The sequence below is a fragment of the Lissotriton vulgaris genome, chromosome 1_2 (assembly GCF_964263255.1).
Source record: "Lissotriton vulgaris chromosome 1_2, aLisVul1.2, whole genome shotgun sequence".
NCBI classification, from domain to species: Eukaryota; Metazoa; Chordata; class Amphibia; order Caudata; family Salamandridae; genus Lissotriton; species Lissotriton vulgaris.
The window spans coordinates 80182864-80206280 of NC_141686.1; the positions used below are offsets into that span (position 1 = coordinate 80182864).

Consider the following 23417-nt stretch of genomic DNA (forward strand, 5'->3'; position numbering starts at 1 on the left):
GTTCTGTTCCCGCCATACATCCAGCAACCCCCATCTGTCCTGGCAGTCCTTCCTGTGCAAGGCCAACTTACGTACCGGGGAATCAACAAGGGGGGGGTGAGACCTATCCAGAACCACATCCGTAATCGAGTTAAAGTCCCCCCCTAGTACTACCGGGCCCGCTAGGAAAGAGGCCAAGGACCCGGAGAGGCCATCGAAGTATCAGGCCTGATCAGTGTTTGGCGCATATACACAACAGAGAACCACATCCCTTCCATACAACCTCCCCTCCACCGCCACAAACCTGTCATCAGGGTCCACTACTTGGTTCAGCACCTGGAACGGTATCCCCGCCCTCACCCAAATCAACACCCCCCTGGCATATGCTGAGTAAGTGGTGCCGAACACCTGGCCCCGCCATCTTTTTTGCAACGCAGCGCACTCTTTTTTAGTCAGATGGGTTTCTTGTAACATAGCAATCTGAACCCCCCTTCGCACCAGGTAAGCGTGCACCTTGTGGCGTTTGACCATGGTCCGTAGCCCCCGGACATTCCACGTTAGGCATTTTAAGTTAGGTAGCGTCCCCATACCAGCATCGATCAGTCCGAGTCAAACAACGACAGTTCACATCCCCCCAAAGCAGTTGCCCCCCCCAAAACAAACACTGAACTGAAAAACACCCCAAACCCCACTCCCCAGGACAGAGCCCACAAACCCAGTGTCAGCCCCGATCCAAACCTCAAACCAACCACACATTCTCCTAACCTGTGGCCTCCACCACAGAAGGCCTTAAGGGCCCTAGGGGGGTGAGTTATCGCCGACCCCAGCTAGCGGAGCCCACATCCCGCGCCCCCATCCCATCCTGCTTACGTGGCACCCTATCCGGCAACCCGCCCATCACCAACAGGATACCGCCCTACCATTAGATCTTGTCCAAGTCCCAACACAGTCTCAACCGTGAAATATCCCATCAGAAGTCTGGGGGGTCACCACCGGCCCCTTCGAGCTTTCCGCTTCTGAGAGGTCCTCTCCCGTCCTGCTGCCTTCCCCGCCAGAGTCCGTTTCCACGAGTTCACTGTTCTGTTGCGACCCCGTGATGGCCGCCGTCGCTGCGAGCGCATCTCTCTTTTCCGCAGCCATTTGAGCTTCCCGTTTCTCCCGCTGGCGCCTATTGCGGGACCGGATGCGTTGCGATTGTCTGACCCGGGGTTGTTTAGGCCGATCTCGCCTACTTTTGTGCGACCTGTCCGTCCCCGCTCTGTACGACTCCAGCCACTGCCATGCCTCCTCCGGAGTCTGGAAGAAGTGCGTGGTCTCATCAAGGATTACCCGCAGCTTGGCCGGGAAGAGCAAGGAGTATTGTATGCCCTCCTCTCGCAGCTCCTTCTTCACCGCCAGAAATGATGCTCTGTTCCTCTGGACCGCCTGAGTGTAGTCCGGGAAAATTGTGACCCTGCTGTTCTCCACCTCAAACGGGCCTGACATCCGAGCCCTCTGGATGAGGAGGTCCCGGTCCTTATAATGGAGGAGCCGCACTACCATCGGTCGGGGGGGGCGGCCAAGCCCTGGCGGGCGAGCAGGTACCCTGTGGGCTCGTTCCAGGGTAAAGAAGGGAGTAAGCCCCTCCGGTGCCACCACAGTTCGAAACCAGTTCTCCGTGTAGGCCACCGCATCCTCCCCCTCAATTCGTTCCGGCAGGCCTACGACCCGCACGTTGTTCCTCCTATTGCGGCCTTCGGCATCCTCCGCACGTCGTTCCAGCGAGTCCAACCGGGCCAGTATGTCTGTGATCTTATGTTCCGCGGTCACTACTGACGGTTTCAGGTCCAATAGCAGCTGATCATGGTACTTGACCCTATCCGCCAGCTTCGCATGGTCCGCTCGCAATAGCCCCAGCCCCGTGGCTACTTGCGCTATGTCCTGGTGCAGCGCCTCCTTGGTCGAGGTGATTGCATCTAGTATGGCGTCCAGACGTCGATTCAATCGCTGCTCCTGGTCCAACTCCGGCGGGGGGGTCTCACCCATCTGGGACGATGCCGCTAGGTCCCCTTGTCCGCGCTCCACGGCCACCAGCCCTCCCGTCGCCGCCATTTCAGGGTACTGCGTCACAGGCCAGGAAACCCGTCCAGCTCCGGCACTCGCGGGTCGGTGCAAGCTCCCCGATATTGAACAGGATCAAGTGCCACCGCCAATGCCCTCAGGTCCAAGGGCCAAGTGGGCGAGCACCGTTCGATCGGCCCCCTCTTAAGCCTGGAGGAGGAAGGGAAAAGGGAGGGATAGCGGCCAGCAAGAGTCCTCAAAGTTCGAGCGGGGTCGGATCCCTGTCCCCCGACCTTCGGAACTGTCGCCACAGTCCCTAATGCTTCGATCTTTCGGCTGCAAAGCCTCCCGCCAGTCGGCGCCAACTCAGTTCAATGTCGGTGTCCGGAGCTGCCCGACCTCTCCGCCGCCATTTTCTTCTCACTCTCGGCGACACCTCGGCCGTCGCCCAACTGGGTCTCCTCGGGGCCAGCAGTCCCCCGGCAACTTTCCGTCAACGCCCTTCGGTCCCCCTACACTTCGTAGGGCACGAGTGTCGACCTCGGGTCGCCCAGGGTGCAGAAATCAGGAGAATTAGCGGGACTCCGCGCGGAGCTGCGAGCTCACGCCGCCATCCCGATCGGCGTCCAAGCCACGCCCCCTCAGTGACCAATCAATAGGCATTCTTCTCAGACGAACCTGCGCTCAGGGGGTTTGTAGAGTAACTAGTGGAGACAAACATAAGAAAATATGCTTGTTTCTGGGCAACATAAATCGCACAGGAATGTATTTTTATAATCATAGGGTACATACTTCTCATTTTCACAAATTACTATTAGCAGCAAGAAGCATGACACTGCTGGTACCTGACGCACTTGCACAGAGCTGTATTAAGTGATGCAGGAGACCCGGTTGCTACATTTTGAGTCAAAGGCATTTTGAACGATTAGTTTGACAGTAACCCAATAATAGTTTGTAAAATATATGAATGTTGTTTTTCATCGAATATAGAGTCTGATGAGCACTACCAAGTTGCAATATTTTTCAGATTGGCATAGTTGTGTGAACAAAAAAAATCATTTGCCATGTACCTCTCTACGTGTAAATAATAAATAATGCTTCTGGACGTTATATAAGTTGCTGTAAAGACTTGAACAATCTTATGAGCTCCCCATCCCATTGAATGTAATTGGAAAACGTAGCCTAAAATCCACAATTTGGCACATTAAAGGAAGGAATGTTAGGAGGAGCCATCCAAACCCCCCACCGTTAACCATACCTTTATTAATAGCTAGTTTGATTGAATGGTGCACTCCTCATTCAGTTGCATGCACAGATGATTAAAGTACATGCAAGCATTTTATTAGAGGCAACATTGACTGGGTGGGGTTCAGATAGAGTGAAGAATCCTCCTCATGTCATAGAAAAAAAATGAGATAACTAGGTTGTGATTGCACTGCACAATGGACCAAGATGTGTAAGCCTTGCAACCACTTGGACAAAAGGCCCTACCCCCATGTTTGCGCACACTCACAATGATACAATACAACATTTCTGTACGAAGGACGTAGTCACAAATACACTGTTACGTGGATGCCACAGCACAGAACCCACCGACTTCCTTTGACAAAGGGTTTCTCCATCATCTTGAAGTGTACACAGAAGACACAAACAAAACAATACACCTAAAGGTTAATCATACATCACCATAACTCAAAACTCCCTTGACTAGACTCCTACTCAAAACTTGGTTTCACAAATACTTTTACTGCTTGTGCCCGACATAGTCTTCACATTAATACACTATGCATGTGACAGAAACGCAACAACACTCACATTATCTCCCACAAACAACACATACAATATCAGATGGACAGCCCATTCCATTACACACAAACACAAATACACCCCACACCCAGTCACACTAGTTGGCCAAAACAGCATGACAAAGTGCCAGGCAAAAGAAAACATTTCATTTGCTACCAGTACCACAGCCTCTGGAAACAACCAAACCCCCCCAAACGAGTGGCGAGAAGGAGATTATGGACACAACAACTACCTCAGGACGCAGCAGCACAACCATATCCTTTTATCACAGACGCTATCGAGTAAGGGGGGAAATACTATGCAAGGGCAAGTGTGACAGGGGTCTTCTGTCCCTTCTCAGCAATTATGCAGACTTGGGGGGAGGGAGAGAAAGGGACTCTTGCTGTCACACGCTCACATTTCAAAGAGCGGGGGAAGGGGGGAGCGAGGGGAGGATCGAGGACGGAGGGGAGGAGGGATAAAGGTGAGATGGCGAGCGAATACCACAGTACAGAAGCATGTTTTACTTTTTCTATATGTCTTTACTATCTCTACACTCCTACCTTTACTTACCTCACTTACCGACAGCCCGGGGGGGACATCTCCAAGTGGGCGACAAAGCTCAATGGCGCCCACAGCAGGCCGTCTGACGAGACACCCATAAGCAACGACACAAAGAAACCACCATGACCGCACCAACACAAACCAAGATAGCCACAAACCTCAAAGTGATGTCCCTGAACGTCAAAGGCCTAAACCATCCAGTCAAACGCAGGAAAGCGCTCGACTACCTGGCAAAACTGAAAGGGGACATCTATGTACTACAAGAAACAAGACTCTCACAAGAAAAGGCTTCACAGCTGAAAGTGAGGTGGATAGGGGAGGACTTCTGCTCTCCTGCCAACCACAAGAAATGTGGAGTAGTCACAATAGTAAGCAAGAAAGCCAATATGACAGCTGGGGAAACACACACAGACGAGGAAGGCAGACTACTACTGACGAGTCTGAAAAGGGAAGACGAGACAATACATATAGCCAACATATACAGACCAAATTCGGATGACAAAGAATTCTGGGAGAGGGTCAGTACAAAGAAGACCTCCTCCTCGTGGCAGGAGATATGAACCAGGTCCTATACCAAGCAACAGACAGACACCCGCACAGAGCAAGCCATGACACCCACAACCCAAAACATTCTGAAAGACTTCTGCACCAATCTCCAACTCACGGACCCTTGGAGGCTGCAGCACCCTGACGCGCGCGAATACAGCTTCTACTCTCACCCACACAACTCCTACAGCAGGATTGACTACATCCTAATGTCCAAAACACACACACATCTGATCGATCACACTAAAATAGCACCAATAACCATCTCGGACCACACACACATCACACTCTCATTGAGCGGCAGGCACAATGACAAACCAATCAGCAGATGGAGACTAAACGGGGATATCCTGCAGAACCCGAGCAACATAAAGGAAATTGAGGAAGCCATAAAAGAATATCTAGAGGTCAACGACAATGGCGAAGTGGAGAAAAACACCATCTGGGATGCACTAAATGCAACCATCAGGGGGAAGCTTCTCAACATCAAGTCCAGAATGAACAAAGGCAGGAACAAGAAAATAAAGGAACTGGAAGAACAGATAGGCCTCTTGGAGAAAGGTCACTATGCAAACCTTACTGACAAAAACACCTTAACAACCCTAACAAAGAAAAAATACGAGATGAACAAGATCCTGAGTGAAAGAGCAGGCACCTGGATAAATAAATACAAAGCCATAAACCTATGCTCAGCCAACAAAGCAGGGAAACAACTAGCATCGTACCTGAAAGCGAAGCAGAGACAGCACGCAATCGCAGCCATAACGAACAAAACAAACAAATCACAAACGACAAACAAAGGGATCCTAGAGGTCTTCAGACAATTCTACCAAGAACTATACAGTGTAGACGGGAAACTGAACGACGACGGAGGGAAAAGCCTGCTCAGCAGAATCAACCTACCAACACTAACGACCGAACAAAGAGAGACACTCGAAGAGAACATAACGGATGCGGAGATTGATGCAGCAGTCAACCAACTGAAAACGAAAAAGGCACCGGGACCAGATGGGTACACCGCAGCCTTCTATAAAACATTCCTCGGCCAACTGAGACCAACCATGGCAGTAACATACACGCACTGTATCCGAAGTGGCAGAATGACGGAGTCAATGGCGGAGGCCAACATCATCGTAATCCCTAAAGAAGGAAAAGACCCGCAATTCCCACAAAGCTACAGACCCATATCACTCATCAATGTAGATTGCAAAATATACGCAAAAATACTAGCAAACAGACTAAATAGGGTCCTACCACTACTCATCCACAATTTGCAGGTAGGCTACATCAAAAATAGGCTATCCCAAGACAACACACGACTGCTCTGCCACCTCATCAATCAAACAACACACAGTGCAGAACAGGCGGTGATGATAGCACTAGACGCTGAGAAAGCCTTTGATAGAGTATCCTGGCCCTTCCTGGACACATGCATGGAGAAATTTGGCCTGGGCACCAAATACAGAACGATGATTATGGCCCTGTACAACAAACAAAGCGCCAGGGTCGTGGTGAATGGAGGTACATCAGAAGCCCTAACGTTAGAAAGGGGCACAAGGCAAGGCTACCCCCTATCACCCGGACTGTTCCTGCTAGCACTCGAACCATTACTAGCCATGATAAGGGACAACAAAGACATAACCGGCGTCACAATCAAAAGCAAAACGGTGAAACTGGCAGCATACGCAGATGACATCCTCATCACCACCACAAAATCCACAACATCAATCACCGCCATAATGGACACCATAGGAGAATACGCAGCCGCCTCAGGGTACAAGCTCAACAAAGATAAATCTGAGTGCAAACCAATGAATGTACACACAACAAGAACTGTACTGGGCCAATCAGGTCTTGCCTGGCAAACAAAACCACTCAAGTATCTGGGACTACTGTTAGGGAGAGACCTAACTGCCACCCTAGAGCACAACGAAGAAGCAACATTGAGGAAGATAAAAGAGAGACTAGACATATGGTCACCCAAATACATCAGCTGGTGGGGTAGGGTCAAAACCATAAAGATGATGGTAACGCCGGTCGTAAACTACACACTCAGCATGCTACCTCTGGCCATGACAGAAAACTTCCACAAGAAGCTCGACAAATTATTAAACAAATTCTTATGGAGGGACGAGACCGAGAATCAGCCTGCAGAAACTGAGACTAACGAAAAACTTGGGCGGGCTGAACATAATGAACTTCAAACACTTCCAAACAGCCTGCCTAGCCAAACAAGGCCTATTCTGGGTCACAAACACACAAAACTACGAACTAGAATGGCTGAAAGTAGAAAGGAACATTTTAGGTGGGCTAAACCCGATAGCACTGCTCACTGCAAACAAACACCCCCTCAGACTGAACCCTATCATCAAACGCACCAAAGAGGCCCTGGTGAAGGTAGACAAACTTATGGAACAACGCATCGGGGGAACAAAATGGGACTCAATTTGGTACAACTCAAGGATACTCTACCAGGGCAAAGCACTGGACAACGAACTATGGATGAAGAGTGGAGTCACCACGCCAAACCAGCTAGAAACGAAAAACTCCCCACTCACCTTCCAGAATCTGCAACAGATCCACGGCCTCCCAGACACAGAACTATACACATAAAAATAAAGACGGCCACAACAAAGGCGAACCTAAGCAAGACACCACCAACGATCATCAAGTCCATGGACACCCTCAACACCACAGGCCATCACACAGCAAAAATATACAAACTACTATGCCCCCAAACATCCACGCTGAACAAGATAGTGATGAACACATGGGAGGCACTAACAACGAGACACCTCAATGACGAGGAAAAAAGCAAACTGTGGAAGTCAGCGACCAGCAACAAAGTCACGCCGCAACTGGCACAAACAAAATTCTGGCTCCTTCACAGAGCCTACTGGACCCCGGCGAGGCTCCACAAAAAAGGCATCTTAGACAATGGAACATGCTGGAACTGTGAAAGAGAGAATGGAAGCCTGGAACACCTCCATTTTCGAATGCCAAAAAGTCAGGAACTTCTGGAAGAAAGTAAACAACTTTATCAACGACGTGACAGGCAAGGACATACCAATTACTTTCGTAGATCTAGCCATAGGGTTCATGACACACAGCCTAGGAAACAAAGAGGAAAGGGACCTAGTGGACATCCTACTGACAGCGGCAGTTAAAATCATATTAACAAACTGGAAAAACACGGCCAAAGCCACCTTAAAAAATTGGATAAACTGGGTCACCTTCCTCAGAGACGCAGACAACATCACGGGTAAGTTCTCGAAGGAGCACAACGGCAAAACTGACATGTGGGAGGCCCTTGACGCACATTTGGAACAAGCCTGAGAACGCCCCCCCCACCTCTGTCTTCCTCTTTCTCTTCCCGAGGGGGGTCACTGCTGCACACGGTATGTCAAGCCGAGAAGATATCTCAATATGTACAGCGCACAACCTGGTGGCAAGACTATGCCCAATCCCGAACGTATACTCAACCCCCCCCCCCCCCCCCCCCCCTGCATACTCTGTACTGTTTGTATCTTCTGATATGTATATCTATATTTTAAATTAAAAAACATTGAAATAAAAAAAAACGTATTCACCCACATGACACTTGAGCTACATTAAACACTACCATTGAAACACACCACTGACCTACTGAATTTTACACAAACTGAATAAAACACAGCTCAAGACAATAAAAAATGTACTCTGTGTCCTGCACACAACTTAAGGACACAGTAAACCCTTTAACACTATTGTTCCATTTCTTTATCCACTGACCTTGGTGATAGTCCTACTTCTCTTCCTAAGTTAGCCAGGAGGGCATGGTTTTCCAAGTCTCCAGACCTATACGAATCAATCATCAGCTTACTATCCACCTTCATTTCTTTACACTCTTCATAGCCAGTGCCTCCACAGTAAAACCCAGGTCTGCAATCCAAAACATTAGACACCCTCAAGAGCAAGCTGTGCTACTAAGCCCCCAAACACCACACACACTTATTCCAGTGCCAACTACCTCGCGCCAAAGAGGAAAGTCTCCATTTACTTGCTGTTCCGCATTATCACAAGACCTCTGTCCACTGCCTTCACCACAGTGATAGTAGTTGCCTTGCTCTCTCCTCCGCTTACTCTGCGCTCGGCACTATAATATAAGCAAAATACCTTTATTCACCCCTCTTAAAGACTGTGTCCTCCTCAAACTGGGTCAGGCATCATACTCTAACCAGAGTGCCTGAATGTCATGTGGCACACGTACCTCTAGCGCTGCAGCCAGCCTGTAAGTGACATATTAGCCCAGCACACTTGATACTTAAATTCAAAAGAAGTAACGTACAACTGTTCCAGTACTAATACTAACTGGGCACACACGACCCCTCCACGCGCATGGACTAGCCACTGCCACAGTTATCTTAATTGAGAGATTATACTGCACATTCACCAGAGCTGCACCATATGTCACTGTTGTATGTATTACTGCCTGGAGCTCCATAGGTAATTTCAAAGTTATTCTTGCTCAAAAGGCAATTTCCTATCTCTTCTCACTGTATACAATACACTATCTCCACAGAGCTGCACCATAATACTGTCTCCATATTATTGTCCTTAATCGTGGCACTATACACTGGGGCACAACTCCCCAGAGCGTAAGTTCCCAATATCTGGCTCCTTGTCCTGGCCAGACCTTGCCCACACTTCTCATCTTTGCGTTTCCTGCCCTGCAGCCTGAGCTAACACCACTTGCTGGTGGAATTGAGGTTGGGTGGCTTAAAACTAGGCCCCCATGGTGACAGGCCTCTTCCCCTGCAAGAAATGGTGCCCATCTGCCACCAGAGTCTTTCTGTATATTCTCTCAGGTCTTTACCTCGTTGCCGAAATGTTGAAGACAGGGTTGTTCATACAACAGTATGTTACAACAACAGCAGATAGATCATGTCAGAGCCCCAGTCTCCCTCCACCTGTCCTGTCTCCTAGCTCCCACGACAAATCACACACCATCATTCACTCTCCGTATTTCAGACAACAGCTCTTTCAGGGAAAGGAGACACACCGTATGCTACACATATATCGTAAACTGTTTAATTTTTCAAACTTTTGGATGGTTAAAGGAGAAAACATACACTGGTGGATTTCCATGACTTTTCATTTAAAACTGCATGATATTCCCAGATCCTATTTTTACCTACCTTGATGTCCACGAATTGGCAATACGGATAATTGTAGCGCTTGGTACTACTGGCCTTGCTAAGTAACTGTTCCTTTTTTTAATCCCTAAGCCTTTTACTGTATCCTTTTATTATCCTTTTTGTGATACATGTTTCTCCTACCAGGATGTAGATATAGTAGAGGCAGGGTCATTGGGAGACCCTGACTGAACTGTCTTCATTATTGCTGCTGTTTCCTCAGTGGATAGAGGGTTCCATGCTGTCAGTTTGTAGTCTTTGCTTGTTGAGGTTAGCAGACTGGCAAGGTCGACAGGGGATGGCTGGAGTTCGAAATTGCTGTTGATCTTGGTGATTCTTTTTTTCGTTGAAGTCAGAGAGGTTGTTGCTGATTTCTTGTGTGGGGTGACTGTTTGGTCTGCGGCTGTTGTGTTGGTCAATTCCTTGACGATAGCGAAAAGCTTTTGCTTTTGTTAGAGCTAGATTCAATTCTCAAGGTCAGGGCCTTTTTCTTGGTCTCTCTTACTTGATGATAGTGTCTAACTGCAGCCTTTTAGTTGTTTCTTGCAGTGGTTCCTTGGATGATTTGCCATTCATTTCAGGTTGTTTGCAAACACCGTTCAGGTCTGAGGTCAGTGTTGTACCAGCTAGCATGTTTTTTGGATCTTTTGGGCTTACTGTTTTTCAGGGGAGCCAGAGTATTGGTGCCGGTGGTGATCCAGTTGTTGAAGTTGTTTGTGTCGATGAGGTTGTTCGTGGGGCCTGGGTAGTTTAGTTATAGGGCATTGAGCCATTCCATTTCTGTAACTTTCTTCCAGCAGCAGTTTGGGATGTTGCTAGATTCCATGAGGGTGGTTGGTGATCCTGTTATGTGGAAGTGGATGACGGAGTGGTCTCTGTGTGAGTGGTGTGATGCGGCTGACTTTAACCTTGTCGGTGGATGAAAAGATTGGGTCCAGGCTGTGTCCGGTGATGTGGATAGGACCTTATATGAGCTTGGTGAGGCCGATGTTCTGTAGACTTTTGAGCAAGACTGTAGGGTCGTTGAGATCGCCTAGGAGCATGAAGTCGTTGGTGCCCCTGGCGAGGGGTGCGGTGAGGAGGTTGTTAAAGTGGGTGTGAGGTACTAGGGGCCGGAAGCGAGTGTGCCTTCGGTGGTGGTTTTACTATCCGTCTGAATCTTGAAGTGCATGTGTTCCAGAAAACTGGCTTCTGGGTCTGTGCAAGAGGTTCACTTCAAATGTCTTTGTGGATAATGGTGAGTCCTCCTTGTAGTTTGTGATCGGTCCCGTTGTAGGATTTTATGTCCGGTAGGGATGGATGTTGCGATGTCCGGCACCAGCGTGGGTTTGAGCTAGGTTTCTCTGAGGCAGAGGTGGTCAGTGGAGTTCTTGCTGATTGGGTGTGTGTTGAGGAGCATGCATGCGAGAGAGTGTTGTGCAGTGGGGGCTTGGGGTTCTGTGGGAGTGTGAGTCTTTAGTTATAACTTGGTGAGGGGTGCGTGTGTGCGTGTATGTATGTATGGGGGCATTGGGAGCAGGTGTCTGGAGGCAGATGACGTGGCAATGCGAGAAGGCAAAGGGGCCCACAGTGGACTAAGGTGTGGCTCATCAGCAGCATTTGTGGCAGTGTCTAGGGTTGAGCAGATAGTTTGCCGGTGGTGTAGCTGCAGGAGGCATTTGAACCAGGGTTACTGGCACAGGGCGTGGTAGTGGCACCCTCCATCAAGCAGGGCCTAGGAGAGTGGGTGAAATGCGGAGGGATGGTGGATGGGCTCAGCAAGAGCAGGAAAGTCCGCTGGGGAGAGCGAGAAAGACGAACGGGAGTGGCAAAACGTGATCGGCATAGCAAGTGGGGGGCAAACACTGAGAGAAGAGTCCAAGATGCAAACCTGAGCAGTAAGAGGAGCAAAATACTCAAAAAGAGGCAGTTAGGAGGTACAAAGAATGCAAAAAGGAGCAGTTAAACAGAGACACTGGTCAGATAGAATAGAGAGCACAAACAAGAAAGAGCATTTAGAGTGTGGGGCAGAACGAGCAGCTAACAAAAAGATTGGCAGGAGATGGCCACCAACACGAGTCAGAAGGGCAAGAAAGTGGTCAAGGTTGCAATGATGCAGAAGAGACGCCTGGACGCCTACTCAATGTGGGTTTCTCTGCGGGTTCCATTAAGTAGGGCCTTTGAGAGTGGGAGGAGCGTCAGGGGCAGATGACGGGTTCAGCAAGAGTGGGAAATGCCAGCAGGGAGAAAGGGAAAGTCCGGCAGGGAGAAAGAGAAAGTCTGCTAGGTAGAGCGTGAAAGATCAGAAAGGCAGGAAAACACAATCGGCGGAGCAAATCGAGGGGGGGCTAAAACTGATAGAAGAGATCAAGATTCAAGACCGACCAGTAAGATGAGCAGAAGATGTAAAAAGGGGCAAGTAAGAGGAACAAAGTTTTTTTTAACAAGCATTTGCAATGCAATAGGTCTCGCATTAGGAAAGTGTGAGCTATTGGTATCGTAAAGGCAATTTTTTTTAATATGTGTTGCCTTTTAAAATCTATAAATTAATAGCATTGTTATTCACAAAGCCAATAGTTTACACTTTCCTAATGCGAGTCCTATTGGCTATGGCAATGCTTGTTGGTAGCAAGCAAGGATAGTGCTGTGTGGTGCTGACTGATGATGTGGTTAAGCTGAGTGATGTGGTGGTGTATTATAGTGATGTGGTGGTGTATTATAGTGATGTGGTGGTGTATTATAGTGATGTGGTGGTGTATTATAGTGATGTGGTGGTGTATTATAGTGATGTGGTGGTGTATTATTGTGATGTGCTGGTGTATTATTGTGATGTGCTGGTGTATTATTGTGATGTGCTGGTGTATTATTGTGATGTGGTGGTGTCCCACAGTGATGTGGTGGTGTCCCACAGTGATGTGGTGGTGTTCCCGTGGTGGTGTCCCCGAGTGATGTGGTGGTGTCCCCGAGTGATGTGGTGGTGTCCCCGAGTGATGTGGTGGTGTCCCCGAGTGATGTGGTGGAGTCCCCGAGTGATGTGGTGGTGTCCCGGAGTGTTGGAGGCTGGAGTTGGAGGCTGGAGTTATATAGTGTTTACTACTCTTGGGCGATCTGTTGAATTCATTTACACAGAGTAGCACGCTACTCTGGAACCCAGGTTTACTGCTTAATCTAGTTGTTAATTATTGCTTGCTATTTGGGGTTAGTTATGTGCTCCCAAGAAAATCATTCTATACATTTGCTCCAGTTTCATTGTGGTAGATTAGCTTAAAAGCACACACTCTGGCATCCACACAATGTTCCCATGAGGCCCCAGCTCAGGTGTGTTTGCCCTCATACTCAACCCTTTAAAAGGGCCCCAGGTGGTCAATGGAGCTGGAATGGCATCAGATACTGGAAACAATTGACACCCTCTAAAAAAAAAAAACAATAAAGTCTCAAACAAATAGTTTGTCGATGCTTTGAATTCACCTTTGAGCAGGTTCTAGAGTTTTTTTTTATCACCTGTAGCCTGAGAGATATAGCAGGGCTCGGTCTCTGGGGCTTGTTTGGGGCTGGAGGTGCGGGACGTGGTGTATGGGGGCCTTACCCCACCCAGGTCTGTCAATTGTTTAACATATTCATGCCGTCCCAATGCAATGACTCCGGGCCTCATTGAAGGCTTGGGAATCAAAGGGCTCGCGGGGGCAGCATCACTTCCTCAAAGGAATCATTTTTTTTATGGCAATTGGGTCAGTGGGCAGATGGAAAACAGCAGGAGAGAGTGCCAAAAGGAGCTGGGGAGCAGGGGCCTACAGGGAGGGGCGCTGGCCGCACCGGAGTGGCTGGGAGACTGGCAGGAATGGGGTCTGAGCCGTGGGGCGTATGCATTGGTGCCGTGTAATTAGCGTCTTTTCTGCTGCGAGGCTCTGGAGCACTATTAGAGGCGTTCGTAATTGAGTCTGGGCTTTCTAGGCAAAGAGAGAGATCGTGAGAGATAGAGAGAGATGGGAGCTGAGGTTAAAGAGAGAGAAGGAAAGGAGGAAGGAGAGCGAAAGGGGAGAGAGAAAAAGAGAGGAAATGAGAGTAAGAAAAGGAGAGAGCCGAGGATATTGGAAAGAGAATGCGGGGAGAAAAAGGGGGAGAGGAAGGATGAGAGAATAAGAGAACGCGGGATTGATAGGAGGTTTGTGGTACAGTCAGGAGTTAAAAGTAAAGATTTTAAAAGGAATACATACACATTCACGACGCACGAAGGCTGGGGAGCAGGGGATCATATGAATTAATCTAATTGGCTAAAGAGAAGATGCAAAAAATAAGTTAAAAGGGAGAAAGCAAGAAGGAATAAAAGTGGATTAAAAGGGCTGCAATTTCAATTAGCATGCAATGCAAAAATAGAGGAAAAGGTTTAACATAAAGAAGGTAAAAAAGACAATAAGCATACAAATAAAGTAGAAAAATGAATGCAAAATGATTTAGGAATTAAAAGTGGACAAAAGAAGGAATTAATGAGATGATGAAGGGGGAGAGCGAAGAAAGGTGGAATGCAAGCAGCCTGTGAAATGAGATTCCGATAAGAGGACTGTGGGAATAAATTAACTGTTGGATAAAAGATGGAACTAAAAAAAACAGTCATGTGTTTTCTCTTGTACTTGTAAAATGTGCGCACTCGCTGACATTAGCTCTCTGGGACAAGGATCATTTTCTAACTCTGCACAAACCGGAAAGAGTGATTCAGAATCCCCCATTTTGAGGCTGACAAAGGAGACTGTATGATCGTAGACAGCAATCAACGGACATCAAACCAAGTTGCTGTGAATTGCTTTTGAAGGACAGGCAGCGCTGGGAGGAAGGCTGATTCTGCAGAGCACGTGAAGTGGCAGAGGGGGGCGGTGTAGAGCGTTCCTTTGAAGTCTGAAGCTCTCTGCATTGCTGTGGCAGGTCTGATGTGATGATGCAAGGCGGCTGGGGTGGGGGAGCAAATGGCAAGCGCGTGCACGGGAACATGCACTGTGAGTAATCTGCCTGCCAAAGCCCTTGGTAAAGAGTTTGTTTTAACTGCTATAAACTCACCTATTAATCCCTGCGGGATATAATAGGCGAGCCCTAAAAAGTAGTTAAACAGAGACAGAGGACAGAAAGAACAGACTGCACAAACATGAAAGAGCAGTTACCGAGTTGGGGGCAGAAGGAGCCGCTAACAAGAACAAGCATTTGCAATGCAACTGGTATCGTATTTATGCAAGTTTAAGCTATTGACATTGTAAATGGTAATGGCTTTTAGTAATGTTTTTTGTTTCATAACATTGAAAAGGCATTGTTATTTACATTAGTAATAGCTTAATTTTTTGCAAACGCGAGACCTATTGCATTGCAATGGCAGTGTATAAGATGTGGTGCTGGCGTAATTTATGTAAAGTGAAAGGTACATATGTTTTGAGCTATAAACATTATTAATGTGCTCTAATAGCTTTTGCATTGTGTTTATACTGTTGCGGCTTAGGAGGAAGAGCAGGAGGGGGTGGGGGCTATTTCCTGCCCTGTCTGTGATTTGAGCGTGTAGTGTGGCATTGTGTAGCGCTTGCTGCACATATTGGTGCAGAGCGGGCTGTTAAGGAGGCTAGGCGAGACCTGAAAAGGGTGAAAACTGATTAATATTCACACAAGGGGCTGGGGTTACCAGTACTTGTGATTGTATCACAGCTACCCATACCTATTTCAGTTATCATCTCTGGGGCTGTCTCCAGTACTCGTCACAGCCTTGTCTACTGTTTTGCAAAGCATCAAGATAGCATTAAAATACCCTTTCTTGCGTCTCTTGTGGTACACTTTATCCTAGTTTCAATAATTTGTGACCCTGTGAGAAGGCATTTTAGCAGCCGCAACACTACTACCAGGCTGCTCATTTGCAACATTCATCCACTGCTCTCTTCACCACACTATCCTCTTTTATATATGTATAAAACAAATGTTGAAGACATTTTTGCAAATTAATTTTGCACGGCTCTGGCAGCTGCACACTGCTACTAGACTTCTTTCAGTTTGTGTGACTATCCATGCAAACTTTTTATTTTTTAACTTACAATTCCGAAATGCACAGTGACGTCTTACAATGGTAAATTAAAGTTTAAAAAACAATCCAAAATTGTAATCAGTGCTTCAGTAAGCATGCACATGCATGAGTGGCCATCTTCGAGTGCTTTCAAGAAAAACCATTCCAAGATTGGTGCCCATGAATGTGTACGCATGAACGGGCAGCCATATTGGAATGTCTATTTATCATAAGGTCAAATAAAAACATTCCTAAACGTGTGCATGTTTGCTTACCACTGGTTGCCATGTTGCAAGTTATTATTCTTTTAAATATCTTTTCTGGGGTGGAAACACACATTCACTAAGTCAACAACTATATCCCTAATATTAAAAGGCAACAATCGGCTTTTTTGACATGTGTTCAGTAATGTGGCACAAGGACCCAAAGTAACATAACCAGTGCAAACCGGGGCCTAATCCTTCACTGGTAATCTGGCACCTAGTCCTGCAGTTGTAGACATTTTATCTGTTACAAAAGATGTATTCGCAATAGTGCTCAAATTTAACGCAGTGTTGGGCTGTCTTTAAGCTCTGGTGACACCAGAAATCACGCCACTTTCCCTGCCACAATACCTTGACGGCCTAATAGCGCTGTTATTCATGGCTGTCAATCTATACAACTAAACACTGATCCCCACCGTAGCAAAGGGGCCACAATCTGAGTTGTGCAGCCCCTGCCCAGACTCTCCTCCGCATAAGCTTCACTTTGCTCCGAGACATAACAGTAAATAAGTGTTGTGTTCTGCTTACATATTTGGAGAAGGGCTTTCTGACAATAAGGTTCTACAGTTGGGAGGGGTGATAGGTCACACATGCTACCATTAAATGTTGTGCTTCAAAAAACATGCACACAAATACGGGCCTACCAAAGGAATTCTGACGCTGTAACCAACACTGTGCAGCTGTTATAACGAGGACTTCATTATTCTGCCTAATGGGCAACGCAATCCCCTGATAACGGCTACCAAAAATTAGTTTGTTCTGCCCCCGTGAAGCGCATTGAAGCCCACCGCCTCTTCCCAGTTCTCCACGTGAAATCGGCCTTCAAGTGCACGATTCTTTAATGCAAAACAGTCTTTACCTGCTGTGCCACATAACTTTCAAGGAGCGGTTACAAGGAAAATACTCTTCAATTTCCCCGCTTGCGGAACTGTAATTTTGGCATAACCCCTTCAGTCGGCTTGAATGCACACATATTAGTCACACAAGCCCGCTCGAAGGAGGGCATGCAGGGATATTCCGGGTCTGAGGCTGCTAAAACTTCCAGCACTTCAAAGCATAAACGTTGGGGGATGATTTATTGTAGCAGTGATGGTAAAACATTTTCCGGCTAACACCCTGTGGACAGTAAGATATATTCTACTTTAATTATATGGAAAACATTAAAGACCGACGCTCGTAGCAGATTCGTCTATGGACTTCAGCGCCTTGTTTCTTTGCCTCTTAAATCTGATGTAGCATATTAAAGAACGTTGTGCTGCTGTTTGCAAAACTGCAAGCACCTTAGAGGGAAAACGTTATTACGAACAAAGTTGCCCTGCGGTTTGTAAAAGTAAAAGCACCATCATGATGTAAAACGTTGTACAACACACAATAAACGCCGCACACTGCTGCTGAAAGTGAAAGCGCGCCATGCGTGTTGAACAACGCGGAAAAGACGCGAGACACCGTACGCGAGCCAAATATCCAGTCCGTGTGGGCGAGCCGGAAAAGAGACGGGGAGGGAACCAAAAAGCCTCTCTTCAAATGAAATGCGAGCGTTTAACATAAAGTATGACACGCGCAAATGAAACGCGGAGGCGGAGCTTCCACCCCACTTCCGAAAGCAACCCAACGGCAATAGTAATCGCTGATCGTGCAGCGCATGTGCTTCAACGCTAGGCAAGACCTAAAAAATGTCAGGCGTCAGACACCAACATGAGTCAGAAGACCAAAGTGAGGTCCAGGTCAAACACTCACCGTTTATGAAACATTGTTTAATACTACATCAAATTGTATAATTCTTAATGAACCTGCAACCACAAGAATGTTTTTCTGTTTAACATTTCACTCAAAACACTATTTCTGTGTCAGTTTGCCTTATTTTACATTTGAATGGCCAATGTATTTGTATAAATTCACTTACTCCTAATGACATTTCTGGTCAGACTAAAACCATACTTGCCAACCCTACCTGTTTAGGCAGTTTGATGCCTCTTTTTATTCAACAGCTCTACCGCCTTCAGATAAAAGCCTTCGATCTTTAGCATTTCATTAGGCCAAATCTTGGCTCAGTATTTCAGTGCCCTCATCCAGTAAATACAATAAAAACATGCATTGTCAAAGCCAATGGGTTTTGCCTTTGCCAGGCATATTGACAATTTTTTTATATATGTTGCATAGCCGTGCTAAAGCTTAAAGTAAATAAAAACAAAGTGCTAAGGCGTGGCCAGCATTAGTGTGCCACAGTGCTTTTTTTTGTGTAACTTTGAGCCGTATTGCACAGCAGCCCGTGCTGCTGTGTACCATCTCTAAAAAAGCAATAACCTGGATGCAAGAGTACTTGCCTTAATTTCTTTTTTTGTGGAGGATAGGAGGCCAGAGGGGATTTGGGGAGGGGATGGATTGGGTTGGGGGGGGGGAGCAGAACGTGGTGGGCAAGCAACATGAAGTGGGGTCCAGGAGGGAGTTTGTGTCAGTCAATGAACAGAGGCATGAGGGTGGGAGGGCACAAATAAAATTGACAGCGGGAGGGGAGGCAAGCAACATGATGGGGTGCAGGAGTGGGGGTTGGCGCAAGACCATGGTTGGTGGGAGGAAGTTAGGAAAAACAGACAGTTGGGGAGGGGGGATGGGTGAGTGGACAGACTGCAGACACATGCACTCTTAAGAGTTCAGGTCCAAAAGTGAAAATGAATAATCACGGGAAGAGTGTGGCCAGTGGAAAGACACCTGCTGGAGACAGGAAACTGTAGTTTGTCAATGCTCCACTGCAGGGTCAGAAACTCGAAGACCAGGTAGAAACAGAGAGCTTCTGACCAATAAGAAGCAAGGAAACTAGAGTGACATCTAAGCCAACCAGTGGTAAGTAATGGGCAAGCTCTAAGATCTCTTTAAGCTTTTAGTCTTCAGAGATTTCCCCATGCGGCCTGTGCGCGGGCAAAGCCTAAAAATGGCCAATGCTGACTGCCTGGAGTTACATTTGGAAGTTTCTCTGGAAAGAGAAATAAGAAGTGTCCAGCGAGATGAGAATTATGATTCACCTTGCCCTTGCCCCATTCCTGGCCTGCTTGCTCCCAGGAAGCATACTTGGAATGATTATTTACGAATCTTGGAAAGGGCTTTTGTGTTTCAAAGTTTGGACTCTTCCACCACGCACTGAACGGTCCCAGCATTTACAGGTGAGTCAAGGAAGCTTTCAGTTGTGAGGTGTGTTGATGGCTTCAAGAAGCCTCATGCTAGCCGTCTCCTATAACCGAAGAAAACAGGAGTACGCTGTTTTAGTCATTCTGTGAATGTGTGCATAGTACTATATGGCTACCTGCGTGAAGGGCCTGCTCTTCTCAGTTTGGTTTAGGTCACTGCTTAACGCTAAGTGCCCCATTTCCAAGTGTCCTATTTCCTTAGAAACTTGACACCGCCTGCCAGTGACTTAGTTAACAGCACTTTGTGTGCATGGCCTAAACGTTGCAGCATTTAGTTTTAAAAGCAGAAACCCCAGGATGTGAAAGACTATTTGCTAAAGAAATAGGGCGGACTGAAGTTGTGGTATGTTTGCTGGATGCAAGTCATTGTTTGGCGTTATCAGAAGATTGATCCCGAAACACCCACTGCTCTGCTTGACGTGGTCCGTTGGAATCAAGGAGAGAATAAGCAAGAGAAGAGAGGATGGGTAGGGGAGTGTCATTAAGGAGAGGGAGATGGGGAAAGTACATAGAGTGTATAGTCATAATGGAAGGAGAGGACGGGAGAATGGATGAAGGAGAATGATTATGGGCTCATATGGGCCTTTGAAAAATCGATACTTTGGGAGAGGGGGTGGTGATCGATCGTTGAGTAAGACACTGCACTGAGGAACTGTGTAGATTCAAGGTCCGCTCCTGCATTGGGTGTTCGAGTGCTGACCACGTGTGGTGATGTTCCTGTGTGGCTCTAGCTGTTGCTCAAAATAATCTGCACCTACCACTGCGTCCTGCTGCAGGTACTGGCATTTAATACTGGGTGGCTCCTTCCTGGTTGACATGAGATTTCTTTTTCTGCAGTGTCCTCACAGTGGTTAAAGTGGTACATGACATACATTCTGATGGCATCATTATGCTAATCAGTACTTTGAAACGTTCTAACCTTTTTGGTCACAGAATGTTGGCTAGTAGTAAGTTTATTTCAGGCACAGCCCATTAAACACATCAAGTATATCACAGCCCATGTACTGCTTTATACATTTACTCGCTCTTTTATGAAACGTATCTTCATGGACTACACTCTGTGTTGAGTACTCACTCGACACAGGTACGTAGAATGTATTTAATGTGCTTGCTTCTAAATGATTGTGTTCATGAGTCTCCGAATACCATGCTTGTATTGATGGATCTACTGGTTTTCAATTGTGCTCACTTAGTATTTCTGATTCAGGGAGTGAAACCAGCCAGTTTTGACAAAGTTGCTATTCCTGAGGTCAAGGAAATTATTGAAGGATGCATCCGCCAGAACAAAGATGAAAGGTAAATAATATATTTTTTGAGGTGTAGAACTTAAAATATAGTTCATGTGAATTGCATGTTTACTGTATCTAATTCTCTCTAGAAATTGCAAACCCGATTATCCATCCCTTCCATTTTCAACAGTACTTTTGCAACCTGCTTTTCCTTGTGTAGATCCTGTTAGTTTTGACAGATTTCCGTTACTTCAGCTTTGTTACTTCGTTTTTCTTATGTATACTGCTGTTCTAGAAGTTGGAGTAAATAAGTATAAACTTTAATTCTTGTCTCAATAGTATGTTTTCATTAACTGACTGACGTTAATATCGGTCACTGATGTTTTGTTATCTCAATAAGCTCAGCTGCTGTGGCTAAAGAGACTTAATGTCATAAACAAAGGCTTTGATAAGGTTATGAACTATAAACTTGTGAAATTATACAAGTATAATGTGTTGGGTCACCCCTCGCCAGATCCTTGCAGTCTGGCCGACAATCTATCAATATCAAAAGTTGGATTGTAGGTGCTTGCCACTAAGCAGGATACTAGTTACTTGGTCTGTGACTGAAAGTTGGAGCATCTTTGTCCGGGGTAGGGTGGTTTAGTAGTCAAAGCGAATGTCAATGGAGGTGTTATAAATTGTCATAAATATAGTGGCTGCAGAGATGGAATATCGATCCAGTGTGTTATAGTGTTTTTATGTAATAAAAAAAAGATTAATAATGACGTAGAAAGATAATTGTTTGGTTCTACATTGTGGTATATTATATCCTACAGAGCAGTTACCAGAGCAGATACATTTGAAGTTCCTACAAGTAATGTATATTTCTTACAAAGCCTGTGCTGTCCAGTAGAAGACTTGTGAGCCAGCCTCCAAAAATACTACAGGGATAGCGTTCCTGTGGGAGACTGCGTGTGGGACTTGAGACTCTTACCCGAGGTTTGCTCTCACCCCTTCCAAGGGGATACCGCTGACTGCCTTGCCTTGCCTTGGCGCTCGCCGCACCCGCTTCGCGGGTGCCGCTTCGCGCAGTCAGGCAGTGGCAAATCGGTTCACCTGTTCCCTGAGGAGCTGCGGCCATCTACGATCACCGGGGAGTTCGCTGGAGGAGGAGCAGCATCAGTCAACTACACTGACCAGGAGGCTCAGCGCTTCAACAGCAATTGCCGCCGCGCCCCCGGACACCATGCCCCCCGCCCGCAACGCCCTTTATCAAGGAATAGTAGCCGCATAGCGGGACGTGTGTGGGACGCCGAGCGAAGCCCGGGCAAAGGGCGGGCAGTCTGTGGCAGTCAGGGGCTGTCAGTGGCTGGGCTGGGCCATCCCTCTGTCATCTGCGACCTTGGGCCCTGAGGGTTTTTGAACTTTGGGCGAGTCAGTAGTCTTAATCATGTCTACCCGTTCGGGGAAAATCCCCAGGGGTGGGGGTGATGGAGTCGCTGGGAGCGCCATCATAGGAACAATGGACAAGTTTATAACCAGAGTAGCCGCGGTGAGAGAAAAGGAGATCGTGATGACGGAACGTCGCCTTTCTCAGGACTATTTACCGGCTAGGCGCTCGTCTCTTGGCTCTATGGCACAGATTTTGTCACCTCCTACTGTGCCGGATTCTCCCCCCCCCTGTCTTGACATGGCTGAGCAGCCACGGCTGTCTGCCATAGGAGCAAGCATCGACAGACTGGAGAGCTTGGCAGTTCAATTGCCATCCTCTGGTGCCAGTCCTGTGGTTTTGGGCTCTTGTACCTCTGATCCCTCCTGCCCTGATAATGGCCAGGACTTGCATCCACCACACAAAGACTCTCCTCCGGTTCTGCCTTTGTCCCGCTTGGTTCAAGTCTCTTCAAATCACCTCAAGAGGAAAAGGGCTGTGAGTACGCGGAAAGGCAGTTACTCTAGATTGTATAAGCGCCCTAGGAAGCAAGTGTTAAGGGGCACGGGCTCTAAATTAGACAATGGTTTGGCGCCAGTGAATCCCGACATGGTAGGAGGGAATTCTTCTTTGAGTATGGCATCTAAGGCTGTGCAGGTACACTCCATTTCCCCCGACAAGCCACCAGCTCCGCTGGACCCCGCTTCTCTTAAACAACTCGAGGACCTGTTTAAAACCCTACTAGTCCCACTTATTGATCAAGTTAGGGGTCTGGGGGAACGGTTCGATAAATTTGAACAGTCTACCCTTGATATTTTTTTCTCACTTAAAACTCTCATTAAACTCCAGTCTAGAGCTAGTGAGCACAATTTGGGTGGGAATATGGGAAAACGAATACAGGGAGATTTAGTTCAGGCCCCACCCTCGCCAACGCATGCACCTAATGCCGTGGCTTGTAAGGATTTAAGCCCTACTGCTCCAGCTTCCGCCACGGCTAAACTGGGATCTATCACCCATGCAGTTCAGGTCCATGCTAGTTCCCCCAAGGCTTCTAAAGCTCAGAAAAAGAAACCAGACAAAGCCAAGTTAACAGTTGGCAGTGACCTGGCTAAGTAAAAAAAAACTGTTCCGGGAATAGCCAGTGGCAAAGGAGTTGGGCCGGACCCCCTGGCTAAGCCCATAAAGAACCATCCGGGAGATGGACTCTCGGGAGCTACATCCTTGAAGGTAACTCCCA

The 23417-nt window shown here is 47.2% G+C and overlaps 1 protein-coding gene across 5 annotated transcripts in view; it reads left to right on the forward strand.

Moving 5' to 3' along the window:
• Positions 1–23417, forward strand: part of WNK1 (WNK lysine deficient protein kinase 1) — a 1566458-nt gene that overhangs the window by 514043 nt on the left and 1028998 nt on the right. For all 5 annotated transcript variants that reach the window (XM_086952842.1, XM_086952840.1, XM_086952841.1 and 2 more), the window contains exon 5: positions 20748–20836. In XM_086952842.1, the coding sequence (XP_086808968.1) occupies positions 20748–20836 (89 nt within the window). The remainder of the gene's footprint in view (positions 1–20747; positions 20837–23417) is intronic.